The 22,608-nt window shown below is 43.1% G+C and overlaps 9 protein-coding genes across 11 annotated transcripts in view; 5 read left to right on the top strand and 4 right to left on the bottom strand.

Annotated features, from left to right (window-relative positions):
- LOC104000586 (uncharacterized) overlaps positions 1–147 on the bottom strand; it is a 40,056-nt gene extending 39,909 nt beyond the window's left edge. The window contains exon 1 of the mRNA XM_065170517.1: positions 9–147. The gene's annotated coding sequence lies outside the window, so the exon portion shown is untranslated. The remainder of the gene's footprint in view (positions 1–8) is intronic.
- Positions 136–2,486, bottom strand: LOC104000587 (pentatricopeptide repeat-containing protein At3g50420). Its single transcript, XM_009422667.3, has one exon. The coding sequence runs from the start codon at positions 2,460–2,462 to the stop codon at positions 306–308; it is 2,157 nt and encodes a 718-aa protein (XP_009420942.3). The 5' UTR covers positions 2,463–2,486; the 3' UTR covers positions 136–305.
- A 2,770-nt stretch (positions 2,487–5,256) lies between these two features.
- LOC135650872 (two-component response regulator ORR5-like) lies at positions 5,257–6,379 on the top strand. 2 transcript variants are annotated; one of them, XM_065170522.1, is made up of 5 exons: positions 5,257–5,602; positions 5,696–5,742; positions 5,859–5,939; positions 6,032–6,102; positions 6,195–6,379. In XM_065170522.1, the coding sequence occupies exons 1-5, from the start codon at positions 5,470–5,472 to the stop codon at positions 6,277–6,279; spliced, it is 417 nt and encodes a 138-aa protein (XP_065026594.1). In that variant the 5' UTR covers positions 5,257–5,469; the 3' UTR covers positions 6,280–6,379. The 2 variants fall into 2 exon arrangements, with proteins under 2 accessions (XP_065026594.1, XP_065026595.1); XM_065170523.1 differs by having other exon boundaries at positions 5,259–5,602; positions 5,862–5,939.
- A 182-nt stretch (positions 6,380–6,561) lies between these two features.
- LOC135650870 (pentatricopeptide repeat-containing protein At1g50270-like) lies at positions 6,562–8,991 on the bottom strand. Its single transcript, XM_065170520.1, has one exon. It carries the CDS (start codon positions 8,871–8,873, stop codon positions 7,044–7,046), a length of 1,830 nt encoding a protein of 609 aa, XP_065026592.1. The 5' UTR covers positions 8,874–8,991; the 3' UTR covers positions 6,562–7,043.
- Positions 8,992–9,113: 122 nt separating this feature from the next.
- Positions 9,114–9,533, top strand: LOC135651374 (mediator of RNA polymerase II transcription subunit 32-like). The gene has a single exon (XM_065171439.1). The coding sequence runs from the start codon at positions 9,114–9,116 to the stop codon at positions 9,531–9,533; it is 420 nt and encodes a 139-aa protein (XP_065027511.1).
- A 1,108-nt stretch (positions 9,534–10,641) lies between these two features.
- Positions 10,642–10,950, top strand: LOC135651373 (mediator of RNA polymerase II transcription subunit 32-like). Its single transcript, XM_065171438.1, has one exon. The coding sequence runs from the start codon at positions 10,642–10,644 to the stop codon at positions 10,948–10,950; it is 309 nt and encodes a 102-aa protein (XP_065027510.1).
- A 384-nt stretch (positions 10,951–11,334) lies between these two features.
- On the bottom strand, positions 11,335–14,784 carry LOC135650871 (uncharacterized). The gene is made up of 5 exons (XM_065170521.1): positions 14,281–14,784; positions 14,109–14,158; positions 13,852–13,939; positions 11,772–11,888; positions 11,335–11,672 (listed from the first exon to the last, which is right to left on the bottom strand). The coding sequence occupies exons 1-5, from the start codon at positions 14,719–14,721 to the stop codon at positions 11,619–11,621; spliced, it is 750 nt and encodes a 249-aa protein (XP_065026593.1). The 5' UTR covers positions 14,722–14,784; the 3' UTR covers positions 11,335–11,618.
- Positions 14,785–15,953: 1,169 nt separating this feature from the next.
- Positions 15,954–19,789, top strand: LOC135650646 (replication protein A 32 kDa subunit A-like). Its single transcript, XM_065170140.1, has 10 exons — positions 15,954–16,102; positions 16,173–16,283; positions 16,404–16,501; positions 16,581–16,622; positions 16,725–16,802; positions 18,881–18,959; positions 19,061–19,153; positions 19,248–19,330; positions 19,417–19,485; positions 19,568–19,789. The coding sequence occupies exons 1-10, from the start codon at positions 16,025–16,027 to the stop codon at positions 19,650–19,652; spliced, it is 816 nt and encodes a 271-aa protein (XP_065026212.1). The 5' UTR covers positions 15,954–16,024; the 3' UTR covers positions 19,653–19,789.
- A 768-nt stretch (positions 19,790–20,557) lies between these two features.
- LOC104000500 (anamorsin homolog) lies at positions 20,558–22,600 on the top strand. 2 transcript variants are annotated; one of them, XM_065172370.1, is made up of 8 exons: positions 20,558–20,706; positions 20,814–20,961; positions 21,133–21,296; positions 21,402–21,506; positions 21,597–21,756; positions 21,846–21,976; positions 22,089–22,163; positions 22,279–22,600. In XM_065172370.1, the coding sequence occupies exons 1-8, from the start codon at positions 20,704–20,706 to the stop codon at positions 22,315–22,317; spliced, it is 825 nt and encodes a 274-aa protein (XP_065028442.1). In that variant the 5' UTR covers positions 20,558–20,703; the 3' UTR covers positions 22,318–22,600. The 2 variants fall into 2 exon arrangements, with proteins under 2 accessions (XP_065028442.1, XP_065028441.1); XM_065172369.1 differs by having other exon boundaries at positions 20,559–20,706; positions 21,840–21,976.
- The last annotated feature ends 8 nt before the right edge of the window (positions 22,601–22,608 follow it).

Raw genomic sequence — 22,608 nt, 5'->3', positions numbered from 1 at the left:
CAAGTTACCTTGTAACAGTCAGATACATGCTTTGGCGAGAGATGTGGTGAGCCTGACTGGTCTAAAATCATATTATAATAAGTGGGTGATGATTAGCTCAATCTGAAGGTGAGATTGAATGAAAGTGGTTCGAGATTTGATTTTTCTTTCACAAAATCACATAACAATTTGATTATATAAGAGCAGCAGGCACATGAGATGAACTATAGACTTGCTGACAAAAATATTGTTTCTTGTCACTCAAAAGCAAACCAGTTTGGCCTGCATACGACACCTGCAAGGATGCCAGCAAATAAAGCTCTTTCTTAGCATATCATACTGTCGAAAAGCTGCAAATCAGGTGATTTTGATCCCACTAAATTTCCCTGTAGTCTAAGTAGTTCATTTCGGCACTCGTTAATATGCACATGTGTATTATCATCTGCAGAAAAAGCATGTACTGCATTTTTAATCTCAATCCAGCTTAAACCAGGTTCCTTTTCTACCATTAGTCCTCTGAACTGTTTTCTCATTCCAGCAACAGCATCCCATCTGCCAAGAGAAGCATAAAGATTTGAAAGCAATATATATGTAGGACTATCATCTGGTTCTGATATTAAAACTTTCTCTGCAGCATGAACACCTATTTCCAAATTTCTGAAGATAACACATGAGCTCAATAAGATTCTCCATAGCTCAGGAGACTTAGAAAAATGTGATCTCATAACGAACCCTTCAGCTTCCTGCAATAGTCCCGATCGGCTTAACAAATTTACCATGCAAGTATAATGCTTAAAAGCTGGCATTATACCATCTGCTGTCATGCAGAACCAGTAGAATCTTCCTCTCTCGACCATTCCAGAATGACTACAGGTAGAAAGCAGAGACAGATAGGTCACATGATCAGGCTGTAACCCTTTCTTAACCATCTTATTGAACAGCTCAAATGCCTGCTCAGCATTTCCATAATTACCATATCCTCCAATCAACGAATTCCAGCATTTTAAATCCGGATCCTTTATTCTGTAAAAGACTGAGCTAGCACCTTCGAGATTACCATTTTTAGCATACATATCAACTAGACTCCCGCAGACACACAGATTTGCTTCATATCCTGCTTTCACCACCTGAGAGTGGATCATTTCCCCTTGTTTCAGCACTGCAAGATCAGCTGATGAATTCAATGCACTGCTGAGAGAAAAGCTATCAACTTTGTGCTCTTCCTCTAGCATATGGTAAAAGTATTTCATAGCCAACTCACCCTCACCCAATCTCGAATGACCAACAACCATTTCAGTCCAAATTATGACATCTTTAATCTGAATGCAATTGAACAGTTTCCGAGCAGAGTCAGGATCATCATTGATGAAGTACATGTTGATCAGCGTATTTCCCACAAATATACTAAATTCCAACCCTGATTTTATAGCGTGGGCATGAAGAGGCTTCCCGTAGAATATAGAGGGTAAAGTAGCAGTAGCAGAAACAACAGTGGCAACCGTATACTCATCGGGGCATGGCCCTCCATAAAAGGAAAGAGTTTGCAATTCGATGAATACTTCCATGGCCTTCTCTCCTTCACCGACATCTGAGTAACCAGCAATAACTGAGTTCCACGAGACCAAGCCTGGCTTCTCGATCCTCTCAAAAACTAGTAATGCCGTTGTCATGTCTCCACAGCTAGAATACATGCTGATCAGTGCATTCTGCAACGGGATATCGGGTTCCATTTCTGATTTGATCATCTTTGCATGCACGATACGCCCTCTATTTGGGTTCTCCAGTCTCCCACAAGCATTGAAAACTATAGAAAACGTGGAATTGTCGGGCACCAAGCCTGTCTCGATCATGCGGAAAAAATGCCGCAAACCCTGCTCGATCTTGCCATGCTTGACGTTGCTTAGTATTATAGCATTCCAAGCGACGACATCTCCCTCGCCCATCTCAGAAAAGATGCTCTCGGCAGCTTCAGGACTTCCGCTGTCAGAGTACATCCCGAGAAGCGCAGTTTGAACACACACATTGTTCAGGAGACCATGTCTGACGACTACGGAGTGCAAGGCGCGGCTCAGCAGAGGCTCCCGAAGAGCAGCAGCAGCGCGGATGAGGCTAGAAAGCGTGGAAGCGCCAGGCCCGAGGCCGGCGAGGCGCGACTCCCGGAAGATCTGCAAAGCAGAATGAGCGCCGGGGGGGTACCAAGAGTAGGCAGCAATCATCGCGTTGTAGGAGACGAGGTTTCTGCTGGGCATTGCGTCGAAGACCATGCGGGCGTGGCTGAGGGCGCCGCATTTCGCGTAGAGGGAGAGGAGGTTGTTGAAGAGGAAGGGTAAGGAGCCGCGGGGGGTGGCGACGACGATGAGGGCGTGGAGTTGGCGAGCCTTGCGAAGGGTACCGCCGGTCGAGGAGGCGCAACCCTGGAGGAGGGAGGCTGCTACGGAGGCCAAGGGGCCTTCGCAATTATGGTAGAACGGGGGCCAAGCCATGGCAAGGAGTCAGAGCTTAGCATTTTGTTCGATTAGACTGAGCATTGAGAGCCAATAAGCCCATATGGCAGCCCAAGTACCCGTGCTAATCCATCACGCATACCCACGGAATATTACGCGTTAAAAGGTAAAATAATATATTATTTTACCTTCTAAAATTAGATGAATCTAATATTACTAATTTATATATAAATATTTTGACCTATCAAATTAATGACTAGTGTGATATTAAATCTTTAACATCAAAATTTCTTTTCACTTTAGTTGAGTGTTATACTTATTACTATTTATACATATTATTCATCATGTCAATAGTTCAGAATTATAACTAGGTTTATTGTCGAATGATTTGAAAGTTCGATGAGATCCTACATTAGTCTAACATCGGAGCTTAGTATCAATTAGTAAATAACTATTTGATATTTAAGTTAATAGAATCATATAATTTTATAAGTATAAAAAAAAGTATGAATTTTTTCATAATAAATTCGGGTACGAGAGATCTATCTCGAATGATATCGAAACAATACTCGGTAAGATATGATAGGGTATTGTATTACTTAGTCTTTAATAATATAAGAACATAGAAGATGAAAAATAGAACGTAGAATCAATTATTTCGGTAATGATTCTCCGCTCCAGCATTTATCATTGTGTGTGCAGCATATATGTATATATCAAGATGGTACATTTGTCATCACCATCTTGATTCTCTGCTAGCTCAAGCTTATCCCTTGTGCTTAAGGTAATTGGATGCTCACACGAGACCAGTCTAACTTATTCTATAGACCACCACCTCCATCCATCCCAATGGCATCCTTCCTTTCTTTTCTCATACCTTATCTTTGCTGTCGCTCGGAGCCACCAATCTTGCACAGTGGTCAGCTGCAAACTCCAGATGCTTGATGTTCCATCATAGAGGTTGACTTCCACAAAGACAAAGCAAGGAAGCATCGGAACCCCCTATCATCGAGTTTGTCAACCTATTATTCCATCGGACTAATTAAATCGAAGTCAGCTCATGCGGTGGTGCTCAAGCAACTTTAGTTGACATTCCATCAGTGTTGACTCTAAAACAAATCCAGATGCAAAGGAGAAGAAGCTTCAATATAATCTGTCTGTAGATTTGCAATCTCTGATACCTTTACAATACTGTCTGTGTGCCTTAAGTCAAAGACTAATGAAAAGTGATAATATAGTTTTTTTTGTGGGGTTTGAAGATTTGAATGATGGCAGTGGATTTTTCTCTTGTCATTTGATTGATTTCCTTAAGGTGGACTTGACTTTATAGAACTTAGATACAAAGCTTGCATCAGAATCACATCCTTCCACAGCTTCTCATTCTTCTGCTGTTTCTTTCGGATTGTTTAGCCATATGAGGAGAGTATGACGTCTGTGCAATCTCTGCATACGATTTGATATAAATATTTGGGTAGGCCAGAAAGTGACATATAATGTGATCATTCACTGCATTGTCTGCCTTATGTTGCAACGCTCCTCCTAACGCATAATGATAGCAACATTATAACACTCACTCATCTCACTGCAATAAAACCAAAATCCGAATCTAATTATGGTTGAGGGTGTCAGCTAATTTTAATAAAGATTTAACAGCTTTTCGTAAGATTCGGATTTAACCTTCATCATTTATTTTTCATAAAAAAAATGAATATAATTAATTAATAAAATATAAAAATTTAAAATTTATTAGTATATATTTTTAATTAGCATATATTTATTTGGACAATTGGGTCTAAATAAATGGCATTTTTCATAAGGATAAAGTAATTATCTCATTCAGATTTGGTAACGTTTACTCATTCTACACTGATACGAAGTTGGATCACCCATGAAAATACTATGGGTGACGTGGATTCGCACCGTGACACCTCGCAAAAGTTTTCAGGGGCGATTCAGCGCAACACACATGCTTTCTCCCTTACCGAGAACCGCCACCGGAACGCGTGGCTGAAGAGCTTCCCAGAGCAGCCCGCGGGCCACGTCATCAGTCCGTCACGTGCCGCGGTCTCAGTTTTCCTCGGTTCACCCGCCGGTTCAATCGGACCAGAAACCCGGTCGATTCCAGTCAGTCGACGAGGAAAAACTCCGGTCGAATCGGAATGTCGGTCCGGTTCGACGATCATCCATCGGTCCGAACCGGGAATTACCTGGCGGAGGGAAGTAAATGTGGAGATCTCCTTTTCCAGACGAATCTTTCCTCGTTTGCTCACCGTCCCATCTTTTGGTGGGGGCAAAAGATCTCTGTCCATCGCTGCAACCGATACGCTTCCCGAAGAATATCTCCTCCCTCCTTCTCCCCACTCCTAATCCTACCCAAATATTATCTGCTATCTGACGCACCAGCCTCCGTAAGAACAATTAAGATTAAGATAATAGACTGAGTTCCGAAGAGATCTCCCTCGGTACTCGTCCAGAGATCTCGCCCATCCCCTTCCTATACTTTTATCAAGATACGATATACGTCCTCTGGGCAGATACCGATACGATATCCACAGATATGGCGGTGACGTTATAATATTTCTTCGGGATATTTATTGCACGTTTTTTATTCGCCGGTGAGGGATGCGTGGACTTTTTCTACTCCGGCCCGTGTTTTATGATGCGAGGGGGGGCGAGGATATCGGGTGGAGATCGCGTGAGATGGAGGTCGGGCCCCGCGGGGCGAGGGGAGGTAGATTTGTGGCGGAGGGTGGAGGGTGGAGGGTGGAGGGTGGAATTTGGGGGCGGGGGGTGGACTTTGGGCGCAGTGCGCCTTGGGATTCTTGGGGGCGGGGATTTGGTGGCCTGGTGGGGATTTCCTGCTCTTTATTCTCTCCTGGTCGATGCTTCGCCTGTTCTTCTTCTTTCTCTCCTTTTTATATACCGTGTCGTTGAGAACTTGTACATAAGCGGTGCGGGTGACCTGGGCCTCCTCTGTCCTCGATTCCATTATCTTCTTTCTCCCTTCCTGTTCCGTCGAGTCGCGTGGGTGCGGGCGTTGGTTGACATGTCGTCGCCGAGGGGACCGAAGGCCTGTGGCGGAGGAGCTGCAGACCGGCAGATCCATGTCCTCGCCGTGGACGATAGCTCGGTCGACCGGGCGGTGATCGCAAGGCTTCTTCGGAGCTCCAAGTACAGAGGTAGACGCTGTTCTCTGTGCCAAATTCCCTCCTTTTTGTTCGCATGCTCGTGCTTGTTCTGATGGAACTCGCCGGCTTCTTCTTCTGTGGCAGTCACGACTGTAGATAGCGGAAAGAAAGCACTGGAGCTTCTGGGACTGGTGAGTTGAGGATGACGCGAGTCTCATCTTGTGCTTGTTCTCCTGATCACTTTTAATTGAAGTTGGAAAAAGATAGTTTTTTGATGAGAAAATTGGATTTTTTTTTCTCCTGATAGCAGGAACCAAATGTAAACATGATTATTACGGATTACTGGATGCCGGAGATGACAGGGTATGAACTTCTCAAGATAGTCAAGGTCTGAACAACTCGTCCCGCGAAACATAAACCATTTCTGGATCATCGTAAATCATATTTGCATGGTTTTAATGAGACTAAATCTAATTGCAGGAATCATCCGAGCTGCGAGAAATCCCCGTGGTTATAATGTCTTCGGAGAACGTTCCCAATAGAATCAATAGGTAACGTTCAATCCGCTGCTAAATGTTTTCTCACATCTCGAACACAAGAAGCGAATGATTCTAATGACGTAGGCATCGACGATTTGATTCAGGTGTTTGGAGGAAGGAGCGGAGGATTTCTTGCTCAAGCCCGTCCGCCCATCCGATGTGGCTCGGCTGTGCAATCGGATGCGATAGCAGCCGACAATGGAAGCTGTGAAGGAGAAGAAATGGACCCTCGAAACTCTTCTTGATCAATTTTTTTGTTGTTTTGACGAATGTATACCATGTTCTGCAATTCTTTTTTGACTTGGTTTTTTGGACATTGGAATGTGAAAACAGAAGCTAGATAGTTGAAGATTAGGGAGAAAAGAGGGGTGGAAATAGAGAGAGATCCTCATCCAGTGTCTCTCAACTTCTCGTATTTTGGCCCATTCAGATGTAGTTGAATTTAATTGTAGTAAGCATTAGCCACTGTCATTTATTCTCATGCATATATTGCTTTCAGAGAAATTACATTCTCCCTGGCGACAAAATATTGCCAATCACAATTTTACGCAACATATACTGTTTCTGTTAAATTTTAAATGTATTAAATGGTGAAAAAACTCTCGATTCAATTTACCTAAAATCCAAAACAGTGCCGCGGTAGAACTTATCCCCTCTGGATGGGTGGTCTCAGAAGCACGTGGCTGTTCAGTGCGAATCCAATGTTGAGCTGCTGTCCACGTGGGTGTCAAGGCACGTGGTGAGAAGAACAGATCGATTTCAAGGGCCGACCGACGTGTTTGGTGGTCGGATTTGATGAGCGATCCGCGGATCCTCCGTACCTCTAGTTACTGAGCTGTCGGATTTTGGGCCCCCTTCTTCGGGCTTAAGTCGTCATAAAGTTGATGTGCGCTCTGTCTTCTCTGAAGGTTGACCCCTTGTTTGGAGTCTCCATCAGCCAACATCCATCGCAACTAACGGCATATACCGTTGAGCTTCATCACCTTGGTCAGTCCGTCTAACATTTCATATATAGCCTCTGTCTCTGGATGTGACTCATCCGTGGCGAAGAATTCAGTCAAGATGCCGTTGACTTCTGTCCAACTAGACCCTCTGGTCTTTTCCACCCTTCTTCCCTTCATGGTCATCCTCACACTGGCATCATCATCCCACTTCTTCGAAAGAGAGTACAGGTTAGCCAGGAGTGCGTATCTGCCGCTGTGTCGGGGATCCATTTCGATCAGATGCTTTCCGACTCGTTCACCTAAATCGAATTCTTCATGGATGATGCAGGCGTTCAGCAGAGCCCCCCAGACTCCAGCGGTCGGCTCCATAGGCATGCTTTCTATCACAAGCATTGCTTCCTCCAACATCCCTGCTCGCCCTAAGAGATCCACCATGCAACCGTAATGCTCCACCTTCGGTCTGATACTGTGATCTTTGAACATAGAACCGAAGTGATATCTTCCTTGCTCCACCAGGCCACTGTGAGAACATGCAGAGAGAACACCGATGAAGGTGACCTCGTTGGGTTGCACACCATCCTTGACCATCCGAGAGAAGAGATCCAAACACTGAAAGGCATATCCATGAATCGCCAACCCGTTGATTAGAGCTGTCCAAGGGTAGACGTCCTTTTGCAGTATGCCATTGAACACCATGACTGCTTCATCTATGCATCCGCATTTGGCGTACATGTCTATGAGGGCCGTCCCGACAACCGTGCTCGATTCCAGCTTGCTCCTATTCACATACCCATGGATCCATCTGCCTTGACCTAGAGCCCCCGTCTGTGCACAGGATGTCAAGATGCTGGCCATCGTGACTTCATTTGGTGATTGGCCTTCGAGGAGCATATCGCGGAACAAGGATAGAGCATTCTTGTATCTACCACATTGAACATATCCTGTGATCATAGTGCTCCAAGTGACAACATTTCTAAGAGGCATTTCATCGAACTGTTCTCTAGCATCGTCGCAACAGCCGCACTTGGCATACATATCCACCAGTGCACTCCCAACATACACATCCCACTTCACCCTCCCACAAGCCACGTAGAAGCCATGGACGCACCTCCCAAGCCAAACGTTCCCCAGCAAGCCACAACCTTTGAGCACACTGACAATGGCAACCTCATCGACGTGAACTCCCAAAGTCCTCATCTTGACGAAAACGGCCTGGGCATCAGATGCTTGGTCATTCTCCACATACCCCTGAATCATTGCTGTCCAAGGAACGGGATCCCGATCAGAGATTCCATCAAGCAGGTTACGAGCGGACGCCAAGCCGCCGCACTTAGCATAAGCGGCAACCAAGGAATTCCGAACGAAAGAGTCAGCGCAATAGCCAAACTTGAGAACCTGAGCATGCACTTGATCCGGGCGGATGTCGCTAAGCTTGGGAAGGACTTTGAGGACCAAGGGATACGTGTGCTCGTCAGGAACCACGCCTTCTCGGAGCATTTGCGTGTACTGGGCAATGGCTCTGCCGTGGTGGCAGCGTAGGGAATGGCCCCTTACCATGGCGTTCCACATCGAAACCGTAGGCGATTCGGTCTGGTGGAAGACAAGAGAAGCGTAGGCGATGTCGCCGGGGACGAAGAGGGCGGCGAGTCGGAGGATCCTTGCATTGCAAGAGGCGTCGTGGGAGAGGCCAGAGGTTACGAGGAGGGAATGGATCTGCTTGAGATGGTTGACAGTCCTGCATTCTCTGAGCAAGGAGAGGAGGTGAGCTTGAAAGGACGTCGTGGGCGACCTCGATGCGTTCCAAGGCATGAGTTTGCTGCAGCTTCCTGTCAACCTCATTTGATGCCCTATTTAGATCTTAAACATAAAGCCATTTCATTAATATCTATTTTATAATCAGAAAATCTATTAATGAAATTTTTTATTATGTAAATACGCAGAAAAATACTTTGACTGCCCCCCAAAATTAGGATCGAGCATGTTAGCATTGAAGCAGTCTTGCGGTCAGCTCATAGCTGCACGCAGGAAGTCTCCTATAAAGGAGACCTGCAACCGACGGAAGTAGCTGAGAGTTTCTTCATGGAGAGCATCATCAAGGCCATGAGCAGCGCGTACGAGGACTTCGCGGCCGCGGCGGCGAGCGTGGTGCGGGAGAGGGAAGCATCAGGCGGCCGGCGGACGGCGGCGACGGACGTGGCGCTGGAGAACTTCAGGCAGCGGTGGGAGCTCTTCAGGGCGTCGTGCGATCGGGCGGAGGAGGTGATGGACATGGCGAGGAGGAGGATCACGACGGAGTCCGTTGTGGACGCGGCCGCCTCCGCGGCGGAGAGGCCGGCGGAGGCGGGGCTAACGCCGGTCAGCGTGCCCCGATTGGAGCAGGCGCTGCACGCCGTCAACTCCCTCGCCGCGGACCTCCGACGTGGCCCCGGTGGCGCCGCCGTCTCCCCCCCGGCCTCCAGCCCCTCTGGTGTAACATCTCAAGCAGAGAAGGCAGATTGAGTTATGTTGCTCCCCATCGAGTCCGATGCTTGTATTATATAACGTATCTACGAAGCTTAGATTAACCATTAGTAATCACGGATGTCAATAGCTAATTTGAGTTACAAATATATAATATATTATTAGCATTCATCCATAAAATTCAGATTAATTACTTGCAACTGTAGGTGACATTAATATAAAATATTGTGTGAACTAACTATAAATATGCACTAAATATAGTGGAATTAACATGTAATATAATGCTGCCTGTATAAACTTAATCTCATGGCTTATAATGTTGCGTAAGAACAGCTTGTCTCCCTTATAAGCCAAGATGGAAGCCATCTGATGACCAAACGAAAGCAAAAGAGCCTTTCTTTCTCCTGTTGCAATCTTTGGCATTGAATCACAGGCAAATGTGGATCCACAAATAGCATGAGAAATTGAGTCTTTTGCCTTCCACCAAAATCCGGAAGGGAAGAACAACCTCAATTTATCAGAAAGCAGAAAGCCATGGTCTTTCTTTCTTTAGATCTTCCCAGTAAACGAAGCAGAGAAAAGCTGTAGTCTTCTTTTGCCATGGCCATACTCCCTTCTCTTTCACTCATTTGGCACACCTAACATGAAGTTCCGTCCACAAAGGCATCTTGGCCAAACTTCCCTTGGAAGAAAATGCAAGCCCGCTTCTCCACCAGCCATTCTAAAGCTCGGCGGTCTCAGTCACAGCCCCAGCCATCGATGGCTAGCGGCAGGCAAGCAGTGGTCACCAAAAGATTCCTATTTAGGCTTGGTTTCCATTACTTGAAGCCGCCCGGTTCAAGTCTGTCGGGCGTTTCTTCTTCTTCGTGTGTTATGAGTTGCCCTTCCAGTGCATGAGTTTAGCCGATAACTTTGGATCAGTTGCATACTTCAAGCGTGGTGGATTTGAAGCGGTCTTCGTCCGTTTCTGACAGACACTTGAAGAAGTCTCCTGTAAAGGACACCTGCAGCCAACAGAAGTAGCTGAGAGTGTTTCTTCATGGAGAGCACCATCGACGAAATGAGCAACGCGTACGAGGACTTCGTGGCCGCCGCGGCGGACGTGGCGCGGGAGAGAGAAGCATCAGGCGGACGGCGGACGGCGGCGATGGACGTGGCGCTGGAGAACTTCAGGCATCGGTGGGAGCTCTTCAGGGCGTCGTGCGATCGGGCAGAGGAGGTGATAGACATGGCGAGAAGGAGGATCACGACGGAGTACGTGGCGGACGCGGCCTCCGCGGCGGCACGGCCGGCGGAGGCGGGGCTGCCGCCGGTCAGCGTGCTCCGATTGGAGCAGGCGCTGCACGCCGTCAACTCCCTCGCCGCGGACCTACGACGTGGATCTGGTGGCGGCGCCGTCTCCTCCCCGCCCACCAGTCCCTCTGGTGTGACACCTCAAGGAGACAAGGCAGACTGAGTTATCTTGCTCCCACTGTGTCTGACACGATGCTGTACAGAGTCTCTTTTTACCTTCCGCATTGCAGTAGGCACATCAAATGCAGGAACAAAAAGGCCAAGAAAAGTAAGGAAAAATAATCCTGCTATTCTTATGAATCTATTTTGATCCCTACTACTACTTGTTATGAACCCTAAAGCTTCAACTCAGTTTCATATCATTGCAAAAGCTACCTGTATACAGAGTCAAACCTATGAATCCAATGGCAATCTACATCAATATAATAAGTAATTGCTCATGGTAATGATAATAAAGAATGCTGAAGCCCACATGCCAGAAAAGCTGCAGTCAGTTAAATTCATAGTCAATCCCAAAATGTTACTTCATGCAAAACATACAATAGAATTCAATAAGCATAACACAAGTCCCAGTCTCCATTAAATTCAAATTTGTAAGCAATGTCAATGGTTTATCACTGTACAGGACCACATGTAGCAAGCAGCATGATGATTAAATACAAGTGATAAGTGAACATTAAGACTTTGCACAGCTTTATCATGAGACTAGTTAGTAGACGCAAGCCGATCCGGCTTCTAAGAGGATCCCGAAAGCTCAGACAATTATTTTACCAATATATCAAGCATGATCCTTCATTAGTTGAGTTGATCATGCATGTTCCAAGCCTGGAACTAAGATGAAGTATTTAAAGCGACTAGTTTCTCTTGGAGTTTTGCAACACGGGCCTGTATAATGCACATTATGTAAGAACAAAAAACAAAATTTCGGCAAACTAATGGTAATTCATGCATCATCCAAAGTTTAGAAAAAGAAACGAGGGCGACCTTGAATGATTTGGAGCGACGGATAGATGGATCAAGCAGCAAAGCAGTTGAATATGCTTTCTCAGCAGCCTCCCATTGTTCCATTGCCAAGAATACATCACCTTGGCAAATATAAGCCTACAAGTCGACGGCAAGTAAGCATCATCTCTGTCGTCAAAGCTGATTATTTATGTCAATACATAGAGTGCAAAAGGAAACATGTTCTATTTCTTAGAACAACTATTCTGTTGAAGCTCTTAATGTTAATGATAAAGGTAAAGAAAATTTTCTTTGGCACAATAATGTATAATAATCACTGTACACCTCTGGCATACAGACAGCATTACGTCAGACGATGATGCTTTTTTCCTGAACCAAAAATGAAATCCTTTCAGCATGGGGTTGCTTCTCTCCTACATGCAACCATGTTGACTTGAATATTTGGTAAAACTACACAAGTTACAGAACTGACTTGTTAAACATTGTCATCAAATTCTCTCGTTCCAAGAACCACCGCCAAGTCAGGTAGCAAGGTTTGGCTTCCTATAGAGAATTAATAGGATATTCCCTATGGCAGATAAGGCAAGAAAGAAAAAAGCACATAATTAAGAACTCAATTACAAGATTATTCTAATTCCATGTTCATTTTCGTTCCCTCTTAAAAAGAAAAAGAAATCATTAACAAATTTAAATCAATACTAGAATGATACTATGGTGAAACTTAAAAACCACTGGACTTTCCTGGTTTTTTAAGCAAAAACCTTGCTCCAAAAATCCAACATTTTAGCCCCAAAGGGCTATGGTCTCAGGACCTAATACTATAGATAAGTTACTAGACATCAACTCTGGAAAGCACCACTGGTCCATCAATTGCTTCTGGGGCTTATTTTTTTTTTTGCTCATCAGCTGCATGGACTCCCATCTTGAAAACCTATCCCCAAAAAATAACTTGTTATTTCTTCTTTTTTAAACTTCTCCCAACTTTAGGTGGATTTTGGAGACTTACTAATCTTTCTACCTCTAACTGATCCTTAGGTTTTTAAGCAAGCATCACTTTTGCCTAAATTCTCATTGGCTAGAAATTTGACACGACTGATAACTGATCCCGAAAAACAAGAGATTTTTCAATTTCTGAATGAAGCCTTCTGGGTTGTATTCTACATGACATTTGTTGTAGAAGACTTGGATGACAATGCTCAGTTTTCCAAGGCACCGTTTTGTTTACCCTTGTAAATGGAAACAGGGTGGTGGTCTTCTCCACCTTTCTCATCGATACATATACATGATACAAGTAGATCCATCAATGAGCTTCTCAATGACTACTAGTGAAGTAAGATATGTGATAACCCTTGAGAATTACATAATTAAAACTTGATCAAATATGCTTGTACATATTAAGGTTCTTTGAATAGCTCTAGCATGAATCAGTTGGTCAGCATCAAAATTCCCAACCAAATTCACACCGTAAAAAACTAACAACCTTTCTGGATTTGGTGCAAGCGGCAGGCTGAATTAGAAAATGATAGCAAAGATATTTTGGTTGTGGCATGGGCACTAGAAGTTCAGAATTTAAACTCTCAGTTACTGAAATAATGCTGAATTAGACTCCATAGTTCATGGATTTCAAGGGTGACAGAGAAAAATCCTTCTCTTTTTTTCATGCTCAGAATGCAGAATTTTGGAAAAGAATATGTCTGGTTGGAAAAGGAGTCAAGAGAAAAAGACATGTTCAGGCACTACATAAGAGTTCTTTAAACTAACAAAATTCCCAACTCTTCCCATCTGCTGTTTCTTCTGAGATTGTTGTATATAACCCTAAAACTGACATGCAATAAGGAATATAAGCAGTGAAAAAGAAGGGGGTGAACCAATGGAACACAGTTGGAAGTTGTAAATGCCATCATCTGAACTATCAAAGCACATGTGATGTGATTTACTAAGATCGAAGAGAACTCCTTAAGTCTCCATTGATCTAACTTTGGAAGAGTAAAAGCAACCAAACATACTGCAGTCTTTTAGCCAGATGAGCTCAATTTCAACTTAGATCATTCAATTATAATGCATCCTCTTTATTTCCTCATTAAAACACAAAATAAGTTACCTGTGGATATTTAGGAGCTAAACGAGATGATTCTCTTGCATCTTCAAGGGCACCAACATCGTCTCCCATTGCTAATCTTGCAGAAGACCTGAGTGATAAATGTACCAAAATATGAGAATAAGGCAAAATCAATCTTCATGCTGAAGTACTCATCCAATGAAACTCACTGAGAACGAGAAAATTTTCTCCATCAAAAAGAAAAATATACTTATTTTAGCAATTTAAGACAACAGCAACTATCCCAAACACACAGAGACCTGCTTCTGTATATAAGATGCAGACCGCCAGAAGGTTTAAGATCAATCGCCTGCGACCAAAAAGCCAGTTAGAAGCTCCAATCCTCAGAATTCTCTTCCTGTTGTTACCTATTTGGAACTCCAACAATGGCTCTTTTTTCCCTATTGGAACAAGTTTACTGGCTTTTCGAACCTGGGAGAGGAGAGACTCGGCCTCGGCTTCATTCCCCTTCTCCAATTCGTCCTCCGCCTTCTTTCTTAGAGCGAGCGTCTCGAGGTTCCTCTGCGGATCGAATTCCGGGCCGCAGAGGTCCGCCAGGAGCTGGGCGGCCTTGGCGGCTGTGCCACAGTGGCCGAGCAGGGCGCCCGGGGGAAGGACGGCAAGGTTGGGGCCGGCGCCGCACCGGCCGAGGCAACCACAGGAGACGACGGAGATGCCCGGCGGCGCGATGGCGGACAGAACCGCTAAGACGTCCCTGGAGCCCTGCCGCCCGCAGGTCCGGTTGACGCAGACCCTGATCTCCACCTCCCCCTCCGGCTCCGACGACGACGCCCACGCCCTCCACCGCCTCCACCTGTCCTTCGACGACGCGGCGACGCGGGGAGGAGCGGCGCCGCTTAAGGCAAGCGCCATCGCGCTGCGTCAGGCTTCAGCCGGCGACTTATCCGCACCCGCCACACCGAGACTTTTCGGGAGTGATCCCCGTGCTAACCCATTAAAAATACAGGTTGCCACTTGTCATGTCACCCACTGGTTTACCTGTGTGTTTATTGGAGAACATAAAATGTCCCCACAAACAGGCGCTCTCTATTACCTGGTGGGTATTTAAACGACGTGCTTTGGTAGCTGTACTATTAATTGCCCGGAGGTCTTCCTCAAATCAAGTCAATAGTGCTAATAATAATATATCTTTAGTAAGCTATGTATGAATAGTAAAAATTATAAGTTTTGTTGAGACATTAATGTATTATTCCATAAGTAATGGGTGTCAAGTTGAAATTCATGTGTAGACGACTTATATATCATTTAATATAATAATAATAATAATTATTATTTATTATTATTTTTACTTAATACAAATATTTTAATTTAAAAAATACCCCAAATATTTTTGGTTCTCTTATTATCATGTTAGTCAATAAATTTTCACTTTATACCTAACTAAAGTTTATTCTAATAGCTAAATATGATACCAATAAAGACTAGCCATAAAGGATTACATGCAAACTTTTATGTTTTACCATGGCATATATGTTTAAACTTAAAATAAAATAAATAAATATAAAATTCACATACTATAAAGGGATGTATATGCAACTTTTCATGAAAAAACAATATATTGGATAGTACAAAAAAATATTGTGAGAATTAAAATAGTTGTTAATTTATACACAATAGCAATAGGACAACATAAAATAGAAAGGGAATTTCGCACATCCATCCTTACAAAACTTTGGAAATAGTGTATTTATTATTATTATAGATTTTAAATACAATATATAGATTCATCTACTTCCATCCAAAATATCAAGATTAATTACTTTAACTCTACGATTAACATTAACTTATTTGTATTAAAATCATAATTTTTTTCACTATCATAATAAATTCGTAAAGGATCTCAATGTAAATTAGACTTTTAATTAACCAAGATGGTTTATATGCAACATTTTAGATTTTAGAGAGATGAATACGCTAAAGTTAAATTTATAAGAATAAATAAAAAAATATTCTGGGAATATATATATATATATATATTATACGCATGAATGATGCACCGAATTGGCGGGAAAAAATTCAGGCGCACCCGCGACCCATAAATTTCCCGCGCTACGCCTTAACACCTCGTAACGCGCCGTCTACATTTAGGGCGGGGGTTGAGTCCTTCTCTTGCTCTAGATCGAGAGGGAAGAAGAGGGGAGAAGTAGCACCAAAGATGTTCTCGAGCCAAATCGATGGAGGTGGATTCATGCTCTCTCAATCCTCCCAAAACCCTGATTCCGGCTTCGCTAAGGTAACGACGAACTGTGATTTATTTGTACCGATCTCCTTCCGTGGATCCCTTGACCTCGATGTTTTCTCAGAATCGTGGCGCTCCGGGAGTTCTTCCCGTGACGGTGAAGCAGATTAGGGAGGCCTTCGACTCTGCAGGCGATAAGTCCAGTCTCCTTCTCGATGGAGTTGATGCCACCAATGTAAAGCCCTTGAATCTTCTTTTTGTTTATGGATCTTTTTGAGGTGTTATTCCTGAAATCTGAAGCCTAAAATTTAGCTCGGTTTTTACTGAGAATGATGTTTTTATTTGGTGGGTGCAGATTAGACTCCTGGGGCTGGTGATGAACAAGGCGGAGAGGGCTACGGACGTTACCTTCACCCTTGACGATGGCACTGGACGAATCGATGTCATCAGATGGTAGAAACCTTCTACTTCACTTGTCGACGCAGCATGTTGTCCTGATGCCGTTATTTTCTCTTTTGACTATGATTTTTAGGGTTAATGACACTTCAGATGCAAACGAGACAGCTATTATTCAGTAAGATATCACAGATAATATGCTTATTTTTGTCGTGTTAATATTTTTTTCTCTTTATTTTTCCTTCACTTTCTGACTAATCATTCTTTTGGGGGGGTGAAGGAATGGTATGTATGTCTCCGTCAATGGTAGCCTTAAAGGATTTCAAGACAAAAAAAGAGCCGTTGCATTCTCTGTTAGGTAAGCTATTTGATGTTTCTGATTCTGTGTTCCAGTTCATATTTGCTCTTTTCGTTGCAAAATCCTGTTATTGAACATAGTTGAAAACATCATTCGCCTTATCGGTTGTGTTGGTGTATTGATCTATCATCAGTATAGTATGTAATGTACCAAACCATATCAATGTACCGACATATGGTACAGTGGGGAGTATTAACAAATTGGTATGTCTCACTTGTACTAGTCCTTTGTTAGACCGATATGTACCGTTGTATTGGGCGGTATGTGATGCTGTATGATGAACCTTAGTTAATTTTTTTGACAATCTATTGTTTTTTTTAGAAATTTTTATCTATATAAGAAAACCCAGAATATTTTAGTCCTGATAGGAGCTACAGGTTCTTGCTTCTAAGTTGTTCTTGGATTTAGATGTCTTTTAATTGTTTGCATAAATAAGCCTTCACCTTACATTGCTGGATGCATAATCTATTGCTAAGTGTTCTAATTGAAAACAATGATTCTTTTATTGGCCCTGTTAGTTCTTGAATGAAAAGTAACAGCTTTTATTGCAGAAAGCATGGACATAGAATTATTGGTCATAATAGCTAATCTTATCAGGGATGGGAACATATTCTACTTTGTTGCCAACCTATGTTTCTAGGGTTAGATTAGTGATCAATCAACTTAAAGCAAAATGGAAATAACTTCCTTGGTAACCAAGCATCATCAGTCCTACAAACCTAGTGGTTGCACTCAACTATAGAGGTCTGTGTCTTTTTATTTGGTTTTTGAATTTACTATGGGGAAACTTAATGATGTGGTTCGTTCCTAACAATGCGGATCAACATAGGAAATTGAGAAAATCTCAGCTGTAAGCTTTACAATTTTAGAACTTTTATTTGGATATGTAATCTGGTCAAGGAGTTAATATCTGTAAGTAACATCATGCATTGTGCTTTATCCTGGTTACCTAATCTACCTTAACATCAGTGCCTTAATTCAGTTGCGCTAAAATATGCTTATAATGACCTTAAGGACTGCAATTGTTCAGTGGTTGTCATGGTTCGGGTAAAATTTTCCACTGAGTGATGTGTCTAATCTACTAAAGAGGACATGTGATGATCTTACATATTTTACTTCTATAGAAGTGGGTTAAATTATGGCCCAGAGGTCATTATCAAATTCAGTTTGAAAGATATACAAATGCAACTTGCGATGTGGCTTGTGTTTCACACTGGGCTGGCCCATTTTGTCTGTTGCCCTCCTTTTGCTTTTGACAGATTTTACTACCTTTGTGGTTGTGGATTGGCATGCATACTCTACTTGATTCAAGTTCTTATAACTTCTCACTTATTTGCTTGTTTAAAGTTTTCTTACCTTTGTCCAAACTCATTAGTGGCAACTGGATAATTTAATTTGATGTTGCAATGTTGGATGCCATAATTCTCAAGTGTCATGGAGACTTACGAGCATATTATCAATGGCATTGCTATATGATATGTTCATAAAATGTACAGGGTTGCTCCTTTCTGAATGAAACATTTCTGGTCCTGTTTGTTTCTCCAAAGTGAGCTAATTAATTACACTTCTGATGAAAATGACAGAAGTTCCTATGTTTGGTTCACCAGAACTAGATAGCAATTCGGAAATGGGGTTTGGGAAGTCATAAATTTAACAAACTGGACTATGACTCTGGAGCTTGAGTTATTTATGGAAAAGTGGGAGGGTAGATATTTTATTTGATTTTGTGGAATTTTACTTCAATGAATTTTGGATAACTAAATATGAGTGTAAAAGTCAAGTTTCATGAAACCTGACTCTGGAAACTGCACTTTGGTGTCAATTTACACCTTATTGAAACAAAACAGATTTTAAGGATTCAGGTGAACAGAAGCAACCTCTGTACTTAGTCCCAAGACTATAAATTAACCCTCGTAGTACTCCTAACTAGAGAGATCTTTGTACACTATGCTGTTCCTTCCAAACGTCTTAGATTCACTTGGTTAAGAAATATTTGATTATCTATGTTTACATGTTTTGCCGTATTTTAGGTTTGTCACTGTCTACAAACTGCAACTCTAACTTAATTTGCACTCCAGGCCTGTCAGTGACTATAATGCTATTGCACTCCACTTCATTCAGTGCATACATGTACATCTCTGGAACACCAGGCAGAAGGTATTGGCATCTTGGATATTTAGCTGTCTCGTCCATGAGTTTTTGTATCTCTATGCAATTCCACGTTTGTAACCGGGCCTTCTGTTTGTCATTTGCAACAGGGAGGTGCTTTCCAGCACCAGACAACTCCAGTAAAGACAACAACCACTTCTTTTGAAGGGTTGAGAGTGCCCCAAACTCCAGTTGCCAGTCCAGTATGGAGTTTTTATATTTAATTTTCCTTCCAAATCATGAATAAGCTAGTGGTTGAATTCACTAACTGGCATAGCTTTTCTGTACTTTTATTAGTCTTCTGGAAGTGCAAACACGAATGGACCTGAGACTGACATCTACAAATTAGTGTTGAACGTTTTCCAGGAACCTGCAAACGTGTAAGTCATTTGTAGCATGTTTGGTAGAATGCTCGATTCATTCAAATCATGAATTATTAGCGATAAAGCATGTGATTGTTGAACAGTGACAGCGACCATGGATTGCATGTTGATGAAGTTGCCAAACGACTGGGAGTACCAATCAATAAGATCAAGTCTCTTGCTCTCCCTAGTTGCTCTCTTTCACTCTTCTACTCATATCTGTGAACTAATCTTATATTTGATGTCTCTGAGCAGGGAAGCTATCGATTACTATGTGGACATCGGTCATATTTATTCTACGATCGATGACTACCACTTCAAGTCTGCTTTCGTCGACTGACGTTGACTTCTCAATCTTTATGGCTGTTAGTAAAGAAGATACTATCAGAGTCGATTTGTCAATTTATATGGCTGTGCTTAATCTCCCCAATATAAAGACCAGTTTTATAGGTGAAATGTGATGAATGATCAGAAGTATGCTATGCACTGAACAAGCTTTTTTTTTTTTTTTGTCTTCGTTCCAATTTCCGGCATCTTTGAATTGATTCAACCTGCCTTGTGCTGTCTTCTCTCACGGTAAATATCATCCTTTTTATTATCTTTGGTCCTGCGTGGTGAGGTTGTCAGAAAAATGTAGTTCAAGTTTGAAAATTGATGCCTAAATATTCTAATTGTAAGTTTTAAGCTTAAATTCATTATTGGAATTTTAGAAATCATCTGTTACAAAGGGAGTGTTTAATGTTTTTAATGTCATGATATTTTAGATGATTTGATCGTAGATGATGAAAGGCTACTAAAAAGTCTAAGAGGACGTCTCCCGAGATTTAAGTACGTGTTGTCTCGCACACTGAAGACTGTGCATGGTGTCCTCGCCAACTTCTATCAACGCTGGGAATGTTCGATAGCGAACAGCCCCACGTTATTGCCACACCAGCGCTTGCACAATTCTCATCCACGTCCCCTTCTTCCACCCACCGGTGGTTGTCCGTCGCTTTCTGCCTCCAACTCGCATCGCAAGCTCCAAAGGATCCATCAGCCTCGTGATCTCCTTGGCAGGCTCTCATTGGCTGCCAAACTCCACGTTCCCCGCCGCGGTGCGACACGCTGGCGCACAGGCGAGTCCTCCCCCGGACACGCGTCTCGTGTCCCACGTGGCTCCATATCGACCCCGCATCCTCGCCGACCACGTTCTCGTGCGCTCGGTCAATCTGGACCGTTAGATCGGCGAACCAAACCAATCTCCACAGCCGATGTGCGACGGTTAGCTCAACCGGCCTCGAGTGAGCTCTGAGCTTTAGGGTCCCTATAAATACCCCCTCCGCCCGCGGCTGCCGCGTTAATCGTCTCGGGGATCAATTCCAGGGTTCGTTTTCTTGACTCGTACGGTTTCGATGGTGAGTTGTTTCATCCCGCCTTCGTCGTTTGGATTGATTCTTAGGTTATCATTTTCCGGGAAAGATCAGCAACTTGATCCGAGATTGTTTGAGGGAGTTTATTGCAGGACATCATGGGGAGGAAGAGCAGCACGCTTCTGTTGACGGATGATGTTGCGTTGCCCCTCGACGCGATCCTGTCTGCTGCGCGGGATGCGGGGGCCGAAGCAGTCCCGGAAGACGATGTCGTCGTTATTACCCAGTGCGAATCGCTTGGTAACCTTTTCTCCTTGATTTGGAATAGATCGTACATAGCTTAAGATTTGGGCATTGGAGTTGTGGTTGAAGTAGCTAATTATTCCGTGTTTGTGATAGATCTAGCAGAGTAAAGTTCTATGGAAATTGTATATTCTTCCTTGAAATTAAATTGGATGGTATGCTTGACAGAAGGGAAATTGCCAATTATGACTGCATCTTTCGATGTGGTCGTTACTGCCTGGAACAAACCCGAGCTTGTTGGAGAGCAGTGGCTTCGAGAAATTGGTCGAGTGCTAAAACCCGGTGGCGAACTCATTTTACAATCTATTCTGTCTTCTGGTATGCTGGAAAAGGTAGCCTTCTTTTGTCATATGAAAAGTAGGTTTTCAATTGTGTTCCCGACAAATATCTGTTATAATGGCTTGAGGAGATGAAATGTTAAAGCACTACCCTTGCAGCCAAGCTCCACGATGGAGTTGAAGTTGCTTATGCAAGGTTTTCTGGATGTGCAATCACTGGAAATGAAACCTTTCTTATCAGCTGGAAATGTTCAGTCCATTACAGTGAGTTATATTCTGATTGTTGCAACTGCTATTCCTAATCGTACCCCTTCTTATGTTGGTCTTGTAATAAATTATCGCACTCTGGCACAGATTAAGGGTAAGAAGGCTTCTTGGACAGCAGGTTCATCTTTTCCCTTAAAGAAAGCAACGAGTATGGTACCCAAAATTAAGATTGATGATGAATCAGATCTGATCGATGAAGACAGTCTCCTGACCGAGGAAGACCTGAAAAAACCACAGCTGCCTGCCTGTATGATTCAGAACTTTTAAGTCTTTCTTATCGTGTCTCTTCTGAGATCCCTGTAAACTTACAGTTCACTTGCTTTGGCTCAGTTGCAGACTGTGAGGTTGGAAGCACAAGGAAGGCTTGCAAGAACTGCACTTGTGGAAGGGCTCAAGAAGAGGAGAAATTGCAGAAAGTGGGATTAACCACAGAGCAGATGAATAATCCTCAGTCCGCTTGTGGCAGTGTATGTGACTGATTTATCCTTAATTGTGAAGTCGACATTATGACTTGATAATTTGTCGTGCTTGTGAAGATATCCAATAATGTATTCTTGCTTAACCATTTTCATTTTGCAGTGCGGACTCGGGGATGCATTCAGGTGTGGTGGATGCCCTTACAGAGGCCTTCCCCCCTTCAAATTGGGCGAAAAGGTGACTCAATTTCTATTCATTGTGCTTTCAGATTTCACCTATTTGCTGTTTGTCGTCCATGATCACATAGAGAAATCGAGTTTCTCATACTTGAAGAAACAATAAACATTTGCAGGTTTCCTTACCTGGAAATTTCCTTGTTGCTGATATATGATTTGTGTGAAGACCCAGCAAGCATCAGATCGTTCACTTGACATCGTTACATCGAGGAATCCTCTCTCCTTTATCTTCTGGGTATTTATTTTCATGAGGAATTTGGTTCCCTTGTATTATTATTACTCTAAAGCTTCTGCAACCACAATTTCGACGGTCTCCATCGTCTTCATCTTTTCATTCCACTTTATTGTGTGAGTCCTCAAAATCGTGTGCCAGCTACTTTCTCATTTCCACACCTGGGAGTGAAGGATTAGTAACCATGCCGCTTGCCTTTCCTCTTATTGTTTAT

This window comes from Musa acuminata, chromosome BXJ3-10 (assembly GCF_036884655.1).
Source record: "Musa acuminata AAA Group cultivar baxijiao chromosome BXJ3-10, Cavendish_Baxijiao_AAA, whole genome shotgun sequence".
In the NCBI taxonomy this organism is placed as follows: domain Eukaryota; kingdom Viridiplantae; phylum Streptophyta; class Magnoliopsida; order Zingiberales; family Musaceae; genus Musa; species Musa acuminata.
The sequence above is the reverse complement of the archived record's forward strand: the minus strand, read 5'-3'. Positions and strand labels throughout refer to the sequence as shown.

What these genes read in the sequence shown, in the direction of transcription:
- LOC104000587 (XM_009422667.3), bottom strand. Translation starts at nt 2,462, where the DNA reads ATGGCTTGGCCCCCGTTCTACCATAATTGCGAAGGCCCCTTGGCCTCC.
- LOC135650872 (XM_065170522.1), top strand. Translation starts at nt 5,470, where the DNA reads ATGTCGTCGCCGAGGGGACCGAAGGCCTGTGGCGGAGGAGCTGCAGAC. An exon ending in AACTTCTCAAGATAGTCAAG is followed by an intron (nt 5,940 to 6,031) that starts GTCTGAACAACT and finishes ATCTAATTGCAG; the next exon opens with GAATCATCCGAGCTGCGAGA. An exon ending in GTTCCCAATAGAATCAATAG is followed by an intron (nt 6,103 to 6,194) that starts GTAACGTTCAAT and finishes GATTTGATTCAG; the next exon opens with GTGTTTGGAGGAAGGAGCGG.
- LOC135650870 (XM_065170520.1), bottom strand. Translation starts at nt 8,873, where the DNA reads ATGAGGTTGACAGGAAGCTGCAGCAAACTCATGCCTTGGAACGCATCG.
- LOC135651374 (XM_065171439.1), top strand. Translation starts at nt 9,114, where the DNA reads ATGGAGAGCATCATCAAGGCCATGAGCAGCGCGTACGAGGACTTCGCG.
- LOC135651373 (XM_065171438.1), top strand. Translation starts at nt 10,642, where the DNA reads ATGGACGTGGCGCTGGAGAACTTCAGGCATCGGTGGGAGCTCTTCAGG.
- LOC135650871 (XM_065170521.1), bottom strand. Translation starts at nt 14,721, where the DNA reads ATGGCGCTTGCCTTAAGCGGCGCCGCTCCTCCCCGCGTCGCCGCGTCG. An exon ending in CATCTTATATACAGAAGCAG is followed by an intron (nt 13,940 to 14,108) that starts GTCTCTGTGTGT and finishes TTTATCACTCAG; the next exon opens with GTCTTCTGCAAGATTAGCAA. An exon ending in GTCGCTCCAAATCATTCAAG is followed by an intron (nt 11,673 to 11,771) that starts GTCGCCCTCGTT and finishes TGCATTATACAG; the next exon opens with GCCCGTGTTGCAAAACTCCA.
- LOC135650646 (XM_065170140.1), top strand. Translation starts at nt 16,025, where the DNA reads ATGTTCTCGAGCCAAATCGATGGAGGTGGATTCATGCTCTCTCAATCC. An exon ending in AAACTCCAGTTGCCAGTCCA is followed by an intron (nt 19,154 to 19,247) that starts GTATGGAGTTTT and finishes TACTTTTATTAG; the next exon opens with TCTTCTGGAAGTGCAAACAC. An exon ending in TTCCAGGAACCTGCAAACGT is followed by an intron (nt 19,331 to 19,416) that starts GTAAGTCATTTG and finishes ATTGTTGAACAG; the next exon opens with TGACAGCGACCATGGATTGC.
- LOC104000500 (XM_065172369.1), top strand. An exon ending in GAAATGTTCAGTCCATTACA is followed by an intron (nt 21,507 to 21,596) that starts GTGAGTTATATT and finishes ACTCTGGCACAG; the next exon opens with ATTAAGGGTAAGAAGGCTTC. An exon ending in AAAACCACAGCTGCCTGCCT is followed by an intron (nt 21,757 to 21,839) that starts GTATGATTCAGA and finishes GCTTTGGCTCAG; the next exon opens with TTGCAGACTGTGAGGTTGGA.